Raw genomic sequence first — 14,416 nt, 5'->3', positions numbered from 1 at the left:
CTGCTTCTTGGATTGTGGCAAAATCACTGAGGTTTCACGCTTGTTTATGGGCTCTGAAAAATGTTAATTCTCAGCTAATGAGACCTGAGGCATGCAGTGCTCAGTCAGCAGAACAACTTTTAAATTACTGTTTTGCTTGTAATGACTTCCTGTACATTTGTTATGGTACATCAAGTGGCATTTTTTCCCAGCTAGGTGCTGGGCATTCAGGTGCTGTAATACACAGGCATGGCTGCAGGCTCCATCAGGGCACTTCCACAACAACATGCACACCAGCAGGAGTGGGGTACACAAGCACAGGATCAGGACTTTCTCACTGCATTAGCACACAGGGAGGTCTCCATGAAACTGGGGTCCTGAACATCCCTACAAAAATCTCCAGTAGTGGTGCATTTGATAACACACCTATCTAGTCTGAAACTAAAGCAGAGTTCAAATCCAAACATGCTCTGTACACCTTTAGGAGAGCTGTGTAAATCTGAACACCTGAAAAGATTATCACTTTTTGTGTGTGCAGTATAATCAAAAGAAATGAATTAATGGAAAAACTAATTTAAGCACATTCCAGACAAATATATGCAAAGGGCTTCCACAAAATTTCTGTATCGAAATTAATGCAAGATTAACAAATAAAGAAACATTACATTTTAAGTAACTAATCCCTGTGTCGTCCTCTTCATTTGTGCTCCAGTGGATAAGAAATACACTTAATAGTTCTTTGCATAGAACAATGGGGAGCATATCAAGCAAATAAAGAGTAAGAATGGTAAGCAAAGATGGAATACCAAAGGGTAACACTGGTTTTTCATTCTCTGTATTTGAAACACATTTATAAATTTGGAGACTGCTGTAAACTCCTCCAAATGACGTTTTCAAATGTGGAAAAAAATAATTTGGCCATGCCCTACAAAACAAAGTCATTTTCTCATCCTTTCTGAATTTCTCATTAAAAACCTTCACTGGCGTCATAAAAATGGTGGGTTTTGTTGTGATGTGGAGCTTAACATTCATCAAGTTGACTACTAGGATAGAAGAGATGAAACTCGTACTAGCTACAGTCAGACACCTCTGAAATCGGAAATAATGTTCTCCTCCAAGATCAGATCCTCATTTGCAAAGGAAAACATTTCTAAGTGCTGATTTAAGCAATTTGATAGCACATCCAAAGGCAGAATGCATTTTAGGATTACTCAAGGAAAAAGAGGAAATGAACCATGTAAATTCTTTGTCAAACAGTTTTCTACAATCCTCACATTTATTTTAAGTTTCAACATCTGTATGAAGGCCTTAACATAGTTATATTTCTTCAGATCTTCTGTGGAAATATCTTAATTTTCATACAGATCCAGAAACCAACCTTAGCTTCAACTGGAAATCACATGTGAAATCCTAATTCATTGTCTTCTTTTGAACAGAGCAGTCTCTGAAAGGACAGCTCTGAGGAATCCAAATGACTTGCATCTGGCATACACTCAGTTACAGCTTCCTTATCCACAGGATTTGATTTAATTCTTGAATTCTGCCTGGCACAAGTCAGGTTTTTGACTTGTTTGCATTTTATATGCTTATTTACTTATTCATTTATTTTCATTTGGCTAGGCAGCCCCTTAGAGATTTTCCACGAAATACCCGACTTGTCTTGATCAGATGTTCCAGTGAAAGGAAGGAAAACGGTTTGCTCAGCTGAAAGACCGTAATTAGCATATACTGTGGTAACTCTCTGTCCTTCCCTAACCTGCTGGCTACGCACCATGATTTCCTTGGGATTTTTATTTATTTTACTTTTAAGCAGAAGTGTAATATTACTGAAAATCACCAGATGGCATTGCTGCAGATAACTCTGCATTGCTGCAGATTTCTCTTCACCTAACTCTACAGAGGATAGGAAATGAATTGAAATCTAGTGCAGAGGTTTTCCTGACGTTACTACCTGAAGTCTGTTAGAGAGATGTCATTACATATTTTATATTATACTATATTATATATTTGTATGCATGTGTGCCCATGCCTGAACACTCACAATGTCATAAGGTTTGTTTACATCAAAGGATCATGCACGACTACATAGGGAAAGTTTAGAAACATAGACACAATACCTGTGGGAGAAAAATGCTCTTTAGACTACTTTAACATTTCATTGTTTCTTAATTACTGCACTCTTCAAGCTCATTGAAATGATTCACAGACTTAAAATTGTTAAAAGGCTACTTATTTATCCAGTGACTGGATTTGTTGGCTGAAGCGCTTCAGCTACAATAGCTGCATCTGCAAATAACCTGGGATCAAATGATGTAATAACTCACAGCTCATTAAACTTCTTTGAAGAGCTCAAATGACCTGGGTGTTAATTTTTAGTGCAGCCTATGGTGTATAACATATGTCAGCACTTCAGGGCTGCTCTGCCTCCTGGCCTGCACAGCCCTGCTCCCAGGGACGGCCCCAGTCAGGATACCTCCACGGGCACCACTGATACAGAGAGAGCAAATATGAGGGCGAATGGAGCTTTTCAGCTGATTAGCCTTCAAGGCATGATGCAGTTGTGACATAGAACTTACTACATGGAACTCCTGAGTGTGTCCAGAGGAGGCCAACAAGGCTGGTCAGGGGTTTGGAACACAAGCCCTGTGAGGAACGACTGAGGGAGCTGGGGTTGTTTAGCCTGGAGAAAAGGAGACTCAGAGGTGACCTTATTGCTCTCTACAACTTCCTGAAAGGTGGTTGTAGCCAGGTGGGGGTTGGTGTCTTTCTCCAGGCAGCAACTGACAGAACGAGAGGACAAAGTCTCAAGCTGCACCAAAGGAAATATAGTTTGGATATTAGGAAAAAGTTTTTTACAGAAAGGGTGATAAAATACTGGAATGGTCTGCCTGGGGAGGTGGTGGAATCACTATCCGTGGATGTGTTTAAAAAAAGACTGGATGTGCCATGGTCTAGTTGAGGTATTAGGGCTGGGTTGGACTCGATGATCTTAAAGGTCTCTTTCAACCTAGTGATTCTGTGTGTGATTTATAATTCCATATAAAATGTCAAAATTACATTTTCTCTTCCTCATTCCAAAACCTTTCATTTAAAAGCAAGGATAAAGGGAGTTTGTAGCCAGGTGGGGTGTTGGGAGGAAAGAGTTAAAACCGTAAGACTTGGCAAGGAGGGAATAGTTTTTGCTCAAAGTGACCTTGCAGCTCGGAATGCTAAGAATGTCAGAGTGGGAACAAGTGTCCATTTATTATGCCCAGTGTTGCTCATCCTCTGCTGGTTTTGAGAAGTAGAATTCCTGTGTAGAGACAACACACTTGCAGACATGCTTGAGCCTTCTGCTGGAAGTGAGATATCATAAAAGCACAGCCTTGTGATAAATTGCACGCGTGCAAGGCCCTTTGATGTCTGGGGCAGGCAGTGGTTCCCCTTGTCACTGTGTGCTAGGATGAATTGAGCCCAATGGAGCCTGTGCCTTTTCACTAGGATGAACTAAGCCCAAAAGAGCCCGTGTCCCAGTGTGTCTTTGCTGCCCAGAGGTGAGGTAATGAAATAACTCCATTCTTTGCATTTCAGCTGTGGTTCAGTGGTTGCCATCATTACCTGTATGTGTTGATCACATAAGGGGATTGACCTCTTCTCCCAGGCAAACAGCGGCAGCATGAGAGGACTTAGTCCTAAGCTGTGCCAGGGAAGGTTTAGGTTGGACATTAGGAGGAACATTGGCGGCAGACTTTGGTGAGGTTAGGATTTTCCTCCCCACTTATAGTGCAACATTTCACCTCTTTGGCGACATCAAGTTTGTGCCTCCACCTCCATTTTTACACTTGGGCTCAGTTTCATCCAACTGCAGGCACCCCTCAGTGTCCCCACAGCAGCACCTAAGGTCAGTGCAGGCTGCAGAGGCCACCAGCTGGGCAGCCACCCTTAGCTGAGTTCTGTGCCATAGCCAGTGCACAGATTTGTAGTTAGACTGGGCACATCCTCATCAACTGAGCTAGAGTTGCAATTCCTGATTGCAGAACTAAACCGCCAACACTATGTGGCGAAAGGAAATGAAAACCTGAGGCTGCCACCACAACAGCAAAGGCTAACAGGCAAAGTGTGATTTTTGACCATAGTTCTTGCTTTATCCAGATGCCCTGGAAAGCTGTGGATAATTTCTCTAGAGGAACAATTTTGAATCCAGTAAACCGACAGCTCTCCTGTCTTTTCCACCAAGCTGGCATTTCCCTGGACTTTCAGCTGTCAAAGAGATTCTCAATACCAGTGTATGATCACAGCTTTGGTATTAGTGAATTAAAAGCCATGGTCTTGAGGGTATCGCTAATGTTGATGAAAGGAATCTTTCTTGGTTGAACAGGCAGAGATACTTTAAGGGCAGGAGGACTGTTCTCTGATTTGGGGATGTTAAAACCATTTTTAGATCATAACTGCTCCCATGTCTCCACAAAAACATTTGCAACATCACCTCAGTGTAGATAAACCTGAGATGCTGTTCTCCTTTCTTCATGTCTGCCTAGTTGTTGTTCCATTTCCCATTTTACTGAAGCAGATATAAATAGAAACCATCAACATTGCCTTTCATATTTGTCTTCTGTGAGCCAGGCACAGGCAACACCAAGGTAGTCAATATAGATGATTTGAACAGAATTAATTAAATTCTAATACCCATTAAACATATAGTGGTATGTCAGGTACTAAAAGAGACACAAGTTGTCTGAAATGCTACCAGTGGAAGTGATGGGCTCTTGGAGCCCAAGAATTAGAAAATGAAAAAGATAACTTAGTAACATTCCCACAGCAGAAAACAGGCATGTACAGCAATCTTTAAATGCTTGTATGTATGTCCAAAGAGAGCACTGCAAATCATTCCTCTCTGCTTTTAATGGCCTGACTACAGAAGCAATAACCCAAGACATACTCACTGGATTATGTTTTTCAATATCACAGTTTAGTTCATATGATTTCTTAAATAAAGCCAGCTACCCAGAGAAGAGATCAGGCCTCTACGGTTGCACTACAAAAAAGGGACCATAAACAAGAGATAGTTTACAGTACAGATTTTCCTCTTTCATGTTTTCCAGCATTTTTGGCTGGCACACACAGCCAACATTCTCAATTTATATGCCATTATCCCCAGACACAGGCATAATTTTCCTAAGTGACAGGAACAACCTCTTACATACAGATAGTGAAAAAAATAGCTATTATTTTCTGTATTGATGATCACAGTTATTTTTATAAAGGAAAAAAATGTTACCAAAGCCATTCTCACAGAATAGAAAACCCTCTTTGGGATCAACCCAAACTGATTTAACAAAGATGAGTGCACACTGAAAAATCCCTGGAAACTCCCATCCTTCAGTTTTTGCCTCAGAATATGTTTGACACAAACTAATACCACACAATGAAGTAGCCCACACCTTGTGCAAATCCTGTCTTTGTGGTTTGGTGCAAACCCCGTGTGCTCGCAAGGGCTATTTCTATAGCAGAAATGCTGTCAAGTGAATACTATTTCTTTAGTGATGTAGATGAGAACTCTGCAGCATTTGTTAAAAATGCTTTGATGTTTGTGATGTATTGCCAATATATTTCCAACAGTACTTAAACTTGCTACTTTTAGAAAAATCTTTAATTTAGCTGAACGTTTTTGGTAAAAGGATTTAAAGTGTTCTTTGATGACACAGAACAATTGACAAGCAGCTTTAAAAAAGACTTACAAGGAATAAACAACTGCACCTGTGAGATAACACACAAAAGGACAAAAGTTTACAGAAAACAGAAATGAAAAAATACAGCAAAAGAGATAGCAGGTACAGTGAAATACGTATAATAGTCAATATTAGTCAAGAACACGATTAGTATATGAGCAGCATATGAATAGTAAGTGAAGCTTGCATAAAACAGTGGAATGGTTGCACAGAAGTCAAAAGAAAGAGGCTCTCTCTCATCCTGCCACAGGGAAGAGCACACACATGTAATGGCTCCTGCCTCTTGCTTCCCTGAATGAGAGAGGCAGATTTGGAATTTGGTTTTACTTGGTTTTTTCTTCCCCTTAAGCTCTATTTTGGTGACAAAATCTGAAATTCATCATGGTTATTTCCAAAAGAAAAGCAACCTCAAACATTATAAGAAAGGTTTGAAGTCTCATGTTTACACCAAAACCTCTGCCTCTAGCAAGGCTTGCATAGTTTGAACTGCAGAAAGAACGTAACAGCAAAATGTTAACATGCATGTTTTGACCTGCAGACTGCTTCTTCCTTTCTTCATTATCACATCTTAGATGGGGTCTAGAGAGCTGGAACAGTCTCTTCGAGCCAGTAAAAACCACATGCAGTAACTTACACAATCACTTCAACATTGTAAAAGACCTCATCAGAGGGACCCTTCTCTGCTGGTCACAGCCAGCAGAACTGCTAACCCCGAGCTTTCTTTGTTCAGCCTTGCCAAATTGTGATTGCACTTTTGGGGAGGATAGTGAGACGAGACATGACCTTGGACTTCCCTTCTATGTGCTTTTAGCTCAGAATAAATTAGCTTGGACACAGAAGGAACCACAACTGCATCAGCCTTTGTCTGTGGGTGGTTTGAGGCTGATTAGTCTGTCCAGCTCCCTGGTGAAACACAAGACTCTGTTAAGGGCTTGGCATCTGGCAGAGAAAAAGCTTGATCTGATGGCAATGCACTGGAAGTACTTTCCCTTTCTGCCCCATCTCTGGATTTCCCTTTGTGTTACTCACCAGTACTGCTCTGGATGGTCCTCACCGTGGTGGTTGTACGCGGGGGAGATGAGGACCGCAGCGATATGCACTCGTCATCCTGGGAGCATCCCTTCTCGATGGCCCGGACGTAGCTGTGGCTCCTCATGCGGAAGCAGCCCGGCATAGGCAAATCCAGAGCTTCCACGGCCTGAGACTCCAGCTCGCTGAACACCGACTCGCAGACGGATTCGAACTGACCATTCACCTCCATCTCACTCACCTGCAGGCAGACACCAGGCAGGGTCAGTGCATCCCATACACTGATGTTCCACACTGCCTCATACAAACACTCTCAAGCCATGGTGGCACAATGGCCAACACCTGTTAGAGGATCCCTTTGCACATGAAGAAAGAGAAATGGGACATCCCATAGCAGCAATTGTGAGGGAAAAAGAAAACAATGTATAAAAATGGGAGACAGAGGTGTTGGGGAAAGATTCAGCAAAGTTTGGGCTCATGGCTTTTCTGAAACTGGTGGGAAGCCTGAATCCCTCATAAGCAGCTTCTGTTTTATGTGACCCAGGGCCCACAGCAGAGGTTGGATGTTTGGTCATTGTGATAATTACATGTAAAACAAAAATCAGACTTTCATTGTGGGATGAGATAGAAAACAAGAAGGGTCAGCTTAATCCCAGTACATTATCAATGCGACCTACAGGCAATCACACTGATAAAACCTGAGCGGCTAGAAAGCCACAGGATAACAAACACAGGAAGGGGAGATTGGTAAGGGAGCCAGGTTTGCTGCTGGGGAAAAATATTTGTAGAACTAAATTTCTGGCTGAGAGCAGATGCAAAGGAATCCTCTGTGCAGCAGACACTAGGTGATGATAAAGACTTGCACTCACGGTGGTCAAAGAACATTCAAAAACTTCCTACAGGTCTTAAGAATCTGGAAACCATTTACCTTGGCTTAACTAGTAATGGATGCTCATGTTTCTAAACTGAGCATTGAGCCCGAGCTTGGCATAAAAGCACAATAATTATCACTGTATGAAACATGCAGATGGAAACCATCACTTGAGGATTTTGTTAGTTTTCAAGCATGTACAAGACCAAGTTAGCAGGAGAAGATAAGACTATGTTAGGAAGGTAGAAAAGCCCCCCATTAGAAATTCTCTCCCAGGATTAATGTTACCAAGAAAAATGTTTTGTGGAGTCTTTGTATACATAACTGAAAAACCTCAGAGAGCAAAACTTTTTTTTTCAAAGGAAAACTACTTTAAAAAGCATGGAAGAGTAGTAGGTAGTACAACAAAAAGAATAATCTTACTCTTGCAGAGAATATCCAATCCTCAAGCAAATATCTCTGAATTAATGCATTTTTGAACCAAAAAAACTTGCTCACCTTGGCAAATGTAACCACTCCTGAGCTGACATTTTTGTGTGTTAGGTATGCAGCTAAACAAGTAACCTGATCTAATGTTCATGTAGTTGCCTCTGAGACCTACATTTCTGTGCTGTTTTCTCCTAAATACATCCTGACCCTCCTTTTGGAGCATCAGCCCATGTCCTATTCAAAGTGCCTCACTTCAAAATACTCAGGTGACTACTCTGAAGTGTCTAAATACAGTATACTGCAGAAAGGGAAACTACAGCTCCATATTGAATGGAACGTGTATTTGTTAGGGCCACAGCTGAAGTCCTGGTGTCACTCATGTCATGCACTTTTTTTGACATGGTGATGACTTGGTATGCCAGTCATTAGGGATCAGTATCTGGCACCACAAATCCTGCCTGCTGCACTTCTGGACTAGCGTAAGGAAGTTCTTTCAGCCAAGTGATTTACCCAAATGGTCCACTTAAGCTAACAAGCCAAAATTCATACCAAGGAGCTGGAGGATGTAGCAGATGAACGACTGGCGCTCTGCCCCGTGGTGTACTGGCACTTTTGCACTTTCAGATCTATTCCCTATGAACTCAACTGTACAAGCATGCTGAATGCAAGGACAGGATATTTTATAACATTAAAACACATAAACTGAATCTGTTACAGTAGACTTAATTTTTCTTCTTGTTTAGGATCTCTTACATCATTTCAAGGCAAAAATATAGTCAGATTTTTGCATTTAATACATATACTGTAATATTTGTACTATTTAGGTGAAATGTTTGGAGGTACACAAAGTAAAGAAAGCATAAAATACCATAAAGAAAATAAAATCTCTATTAAAATTGTGGAACACAAACTATTAACAGCCTAATACAAACTTTTTTTTACTTTAGCATCTCACTCAGCATACAAACTTTTTTTTTTGAGGCATTCAAAAATTTTTGATTGGAGGTATTAATCACAAGATCCTTAAGAACCCTGTTCAATGAGCGTGTTGTTGAGACCCACTTAAAGCAAAATCCAGTTTCTCCTATTGCAAGCAGTGTCCAGCGTGACATCTGCTCTCCAGGCTGCCCCAGGTGCACGTCACCCACCTGGCTGATGGTGCTCATGGCTCTCATGTAGCTCTCATTGCGGGAGCGGAACTTGGGGGATGTCAGCAGCCCTGCGGGGTCCAGGCTGTCCAGGCTCCTGTTGATGGAGACTTCGCTCACTGCCCTCAGGTAACTGTGGCTCCGGATCTGAAGCTTTGGCGAGTGTTCACTGGATATCCTGGGAGTTTTGGGTGGGGAAAAAAGAAAAAGAAAGAAAAGAAATATTCCATCAAATCCAAATGGCCTCACCAGGAGTGAGAATAACGTTTTTTCACCGGAACAGCACGACTTGAACAAGTCATGACACGGTCCCTGTATATTTATAAAATAAAGGCAATGTCAGTACTTTTATTTGGATTTTACACCACCCTTTTATTTGGTGGAAGGAAGAGAAAAGAATGGAAAGGATTTTCTTTTCATTTTTTGTAAACCATGTCTAAGCATAATGGCAAAATCACGTTCATTTTCTTTACTGACAGCAGAATGGAAAAATTTTACACTGTACTGATATTGACAGCATCCAGTTCCAGTAACCCCCCTCACTATGTGGGACTTTTGAAGTGACAACACTGAAATGACTTAATGAGTTGATTTTTAAAAGAGCAAGAGGAGCCACTGAGATGAGCAGCAGAGAAAGCCCTGTGGCCTTACAGAGATTAATGCAGCAACCATCAAAACCAGCTGGGGAGGCAGGTAAAGAAGGAAGAGGCCTGATAGTTCAATCAGCTGGATGATCCTAAATTTATCAACTGAACATCCACATCTTGAAATGCTGCTGGTGATGTGACTCTGACATGTTTCATGTATATACCCATGAAACAGGACTGTTTCTCATGGGGCTTTCAAGGGCCAACAGGGCAGGCAGATCATATAAATCATACAAAATGCACTCATAGTATGCCTTAACCTGGGAAATCATTCCAACAGCATAGGCCACCTGATAAGGTTTGACATGTGTTAAATTTTATATTAGACCTGGCTTAAGCCACGACTTAACAAAATGCATGCTAGGGAAGTAGCTTTACACAATGATGTGAAATTAGAAGATTAAAAGTCACAGTTATATTTCTGAAGGAATAACTTTGCCTAGTTTTTTAATACAAGTGACAGGTGAGATGTACAAGGAATCAAAACCAAACAAAAACCCCTCCCCCCCCACATTCCCCAGGGAATTTCTACTTCTGCTGTGTTCTTGCCATATATGCTAAGACTCAGCTAGAACAATTCTCTACTTGTGAGATGCTTTATCCTCTGAATGTGCTGGCTAAGTGCTGTCTTCACAACCTGAGGCATCCTATAAAGATGTGAGTCACAAAAAGTGAGTGAAATACACTTGTATGAAATACAATTAATTTGGGGGATATGTCTTTTGTAAGAACTCATTGATGAATAAAGTATCAAAAGGGTGAGTCTTTAATATATTTTTTGATTTAAAAAAAATGCAAAGCAAACAAATTAAAATATTAACTAAATTTTCCATTTTAAAATGTAAATCTTGTAGAGACGTTTACAGGTATATGAAAGAAAAATCTGTTACCTAATTACAGGCTTAATCTTTGTCTCCTAGTCTTTAGAAATACATGCACAGCTGACCTGAAAGAAGAAAATCCATTTTATGTCTAATTCCTGAAGCATTTGCAGATATTTTGTATTCAAGTATCTAATGATGGTAATTAGTATCAGCAATTTCCCAATGGCATGCACAATTCTGGTAATTGTCAATGCATATTGGGAGGACGATTCCATTGTGTAATCACTCACCTAAGTAGTTCAGAAACTGGGTCTATTTCTGAGTTGTCCAATACTGTAATAAAACCTAGGCCATCTCTACAATACCATATTCTCTAGCTGCTAATTACCTTCCTAATAAATATATGTAAACTTACGCTAATTACCCGATACTCCTGTCACAGGATGAAGAGAAAGCCCTTGCTTGCCATTTTTATTGTGTATACAGTGCAATACAACAGCCATTTCCATACCCTTTGACTCCTTACACCACTTGATTCCACATGACAAAACCTGTTTAGACATCAGAATAAGTGGTGCTCCAAACAACTCAAAATAAGGTAGAAAAAATGGTGAAAAGTCAATTGTTACTAATGGTTACATTTGTTTACTGCATTTTGGTAATTAACACTAACCATGTAACTCTTGGAAAAAAAATTATTGCCTGTTATTGGATTAAAAAAAATTGAATTAATAATTCAACAGGCATAATTTTTCTGATGCACATGAGCTACTTTACCACACTGCAGATCTGCAAACTGATCAACGTCGCCTGAAATGCATTTCCTAGATTGGTTCAAAACGTATTTTATGATTGTGATGCGAACAGTTTGCTGCCAATATGTGACATGCAAAATTCAAATCAGCTTGATTAGCTGCCAGTTAGTCAAATACGTCACCTGGGGCTTGTTGCTGCCCACTGATTAGCTGAGCTTGCAAGAAGACTGCAGCACATCACAAGATTCAATGCACAGATATTACCAGACAGAATTCTGCAAGTGATGAGGCATGTACCCTTTAAAGAGTGGAACCAATAAAGCAAAATGCAAGTATCTATAGCACAAAGATTTTGCTGTGGCAGCCAGATTAAAGATCATGTAAGATACTCATGGAAGTGGCATGGAAAGCCACCACAAAGAGTACAGAAATGAATTTTCTGTATGCATTAGTGTTGCATATTATTTTCACAACTTTGCTTGAAACAAAGGAATTCCTCATAAAAGGTGGTCCCCTTTTTTTTTTTTTTAGATGTGGGTCCTCAGCTCAGCTGCCTTTTTTTTTTTTTTTTTGTTTTTGTTTTTTTTTTTTTTTGTTTTTGTTCCTCACTATGCAACTGGCTAGTTTGACACAAATCCAGAACCGTATTTTACAGGGGGCTACTTAGGTTAATCTGTGTACACCTCCCATCTCCTGTATAAACCAGAGGAAGTAATTGGTTGCTGTTGAAGGAGTTGGCTCCTTGCTTACTGATTGCTACAATCTCTGTTTCATTAGATGTAGTGGTGGGGGAAAAAAGGAGAATTAAAACGATTTAAACATAGAGAAAGAAACATTGAAAGCTTGCATTTATAATGATTACTGCTCTTTTATAGCTGTGTAATAAATCATTACTACGTCCTACAGTAAAGTTTAATGAACAGCTGAAATGCCACTGGAAATTTTGATAATATGCCACTTAGGAATAAATCTGACGATGCATGATGTGCAAGATCTGAATGTATAATTAATTTTCTTGGAGTTACTATTACCAGTAATGTGCAAATGAAAATACCTTTTTTTCCTTGAGGGTTCAAGACCGTCTTCTTTTTATTCTGCATTACCTAAATTTCTCTTTGTGCCATAGTAATTCCACAATAAGTACAACATGCCAGGGACTGAGACTTTGGGACAGCTCTTTGGCCAATACAAAATGGTCTTTTGGCTCCACTCACTGCATTGGATGTGTTAATTGGCAGAAGTGGGATGTGAATGATTTAGATTCTTAAACAAGCTCCTCAAGCATGCTCCATCATTTCTGCGCTGCACTCCCAAGTGGCAGGTCCTCACGCTGGCTGAACCATGCCTTTTCCCCACACTGCTGACCTTGTCCCAGGCCTTACCCCAGAGGATGGGAGCACAGCCACAACAGCATCACGCTGATACCACACAGGGTGGGAGGCGCAGCACTACTGGATGTGCTTCCCAAAAGCCACAGCAAGAGGCATCAGGAAGAGATAGATATGAGGGTTCTGTGTTGCTGCTGCTCTGCTGATTGCCATTGTGGGTTTCCCGAGGGGATTTGCAAGAGAAGAAGCCAGGCCTGAGCTGAAATAGGTGGAGTCTGCTGAGTCCCAGCAGATAAATAAATACTCCCCCGGACAGAGGAAGGCAAGTGCCTCTGATCTGCACTGTGCATCAGAGAAGATCAAGGTACCCACCAATGAGGCCAAAATGCTACAGAAATTCCATGAGAAGCTCTGAGAGGCAGGAGAATGTTCATTTAATCAGAAAACATGTTCTAGTGAAGCATGTGAACCAGAAGATCATGTAGGTGTATAAAGGAAATCTTTGCATACTGCACTGACATTTCTGCTCTGTACATTTCAAACACACTGGAGCGTATTCTGTTTTCATTCAAATAGAGAAAAGGAAGTGTTTAAAACACGCACATCTAATAACCACTATTGCAACATGCATGGTAATAAATAAATTTAACTCACTGTTACAGATGTGTTTGTATTTACACAATATTAGCATGATTTTCATGATTTAATTCAGATGAAAACACATTCTGGTCCCTCATTGATTATTTGCAGAGTAAGGAGTTGGTTGGTGTAGGCATTTGTGAGAGGAGCTAGACTCAGTTGCTTTGCTCTGGAGGCTACAGGGAAGCTGGAGAGGGACCCTTCATCAGGAATTGTAGTGAAAGGACAAGGAGTAAAAGCTACAAACTGAAAAAAGGAAAAATTATGTTAGATATTAAGAAGAAATTCTTTACTGTGAAGATGGTTAGACATTGGAACAAGTTGCCCAGGGAGGCTGTGAATGCCCCAACCCTGGCAGTCTTTGCCTTGAACAACCTAGTCTAGTGGGAAGTGTCCCTGCCCGTGGCAGTGGGGGAGGGGGCTAGATGGTCTTTAAGGTCCATTCCAAGCCCTTAACACTCTATGATTCTGTGATTCTATATCAAAGGGCTCAAAACGCAGTGTTAGCAATTAACAGTGAAATAACATCGAATATATTCTTGGAAGAGTTCCTATGCCTTGAAAATGTCTTTCAAATGACAGAGATAGACAACAGGGATTTACATAAGCAGGCAATTTTAGTTTCAAATATTTCCTTTTAATTTAGGAATGCACAATGCACTCTGTCATATACGTGCTTGTTATAAAAAACACTTTCATTTATCACATTTCACATCTGAATGAAGAAAGGGAAAACCAAGCCTTTTGATGGCTGCTTTTTTCCCCCTTTAGGCCAGATAAAATATAATAAAATGTAGTCCTGAGACTGTATTGTCTTCTGCAAGTTCAGCAATCAGAATCATAGCACAAAGTGCAGTGTTGTGCCAGATGGGTATTGTGCTCTGCCAACAGAAAATGACAAAGCAGAGTAAAGTACAAGTCCAGAAACATGTCCCAAATACTTCTGTAAGCCAGCAGAGGAGTGTGGTAAAATTTACCTTCAAACAAAGAAGAAGACCTCAAAAAATACACCACATGCAACATGAAACCAAGAAAAAATAAATCTCAAAGCCACCACTA

General features: G+C 40.5%; 1 protein-coding gene across 4 annotated transcripts in view; it reads right to left on the bottom strand.

Annotated features, from left to right (window-relative positions):
• DLGAP1 (DLG associated protein 1) overlaps positions 1-14,416 on the bottom strand; it is a 395,614-nt gene that overhangs the window by 82,951 nt on the left and 298,247 nt on the right. For all 4 annotated transcript variants that reach the window (XM_053984133.1, XM_053984159.1, XM_053984150.1 and 1 more), the window contains 2 exons: positions 9,165-9,342; positions 6,717-6,957 (listed from right to left, as the gene is read on the bottom strand). In XM_053984133.1, the coding sequence (XP_053840108.1) occupies positions 6,717-6,957; positions 9,165-9,342 (419 nt within the window). The remainder of the gene's footprint in view (positions 1-6,716; positions 6,958-9,164; positions 9,343-14,416) is intronic.

Source organism: Vidua macroura, chromosome 1 (genome assembly GCF_024509145.1).
Source record: "Vidua macroura isolate BioBank_ID:100142 chromosome 1, ASM2450914v1, whole genome shotgun sequence".
Taxonomy (NCBI): Eukaryota; Metazoa; Chordata; class Aves; order Passeriformes; family Viduidae; genus Vidua; species Vidua macroura.
The sequence above is the reverse complement of the archived record's forward strand: the minus strand, read 5'-3'. Positions and strand labels throughout refer to the sequence as shown.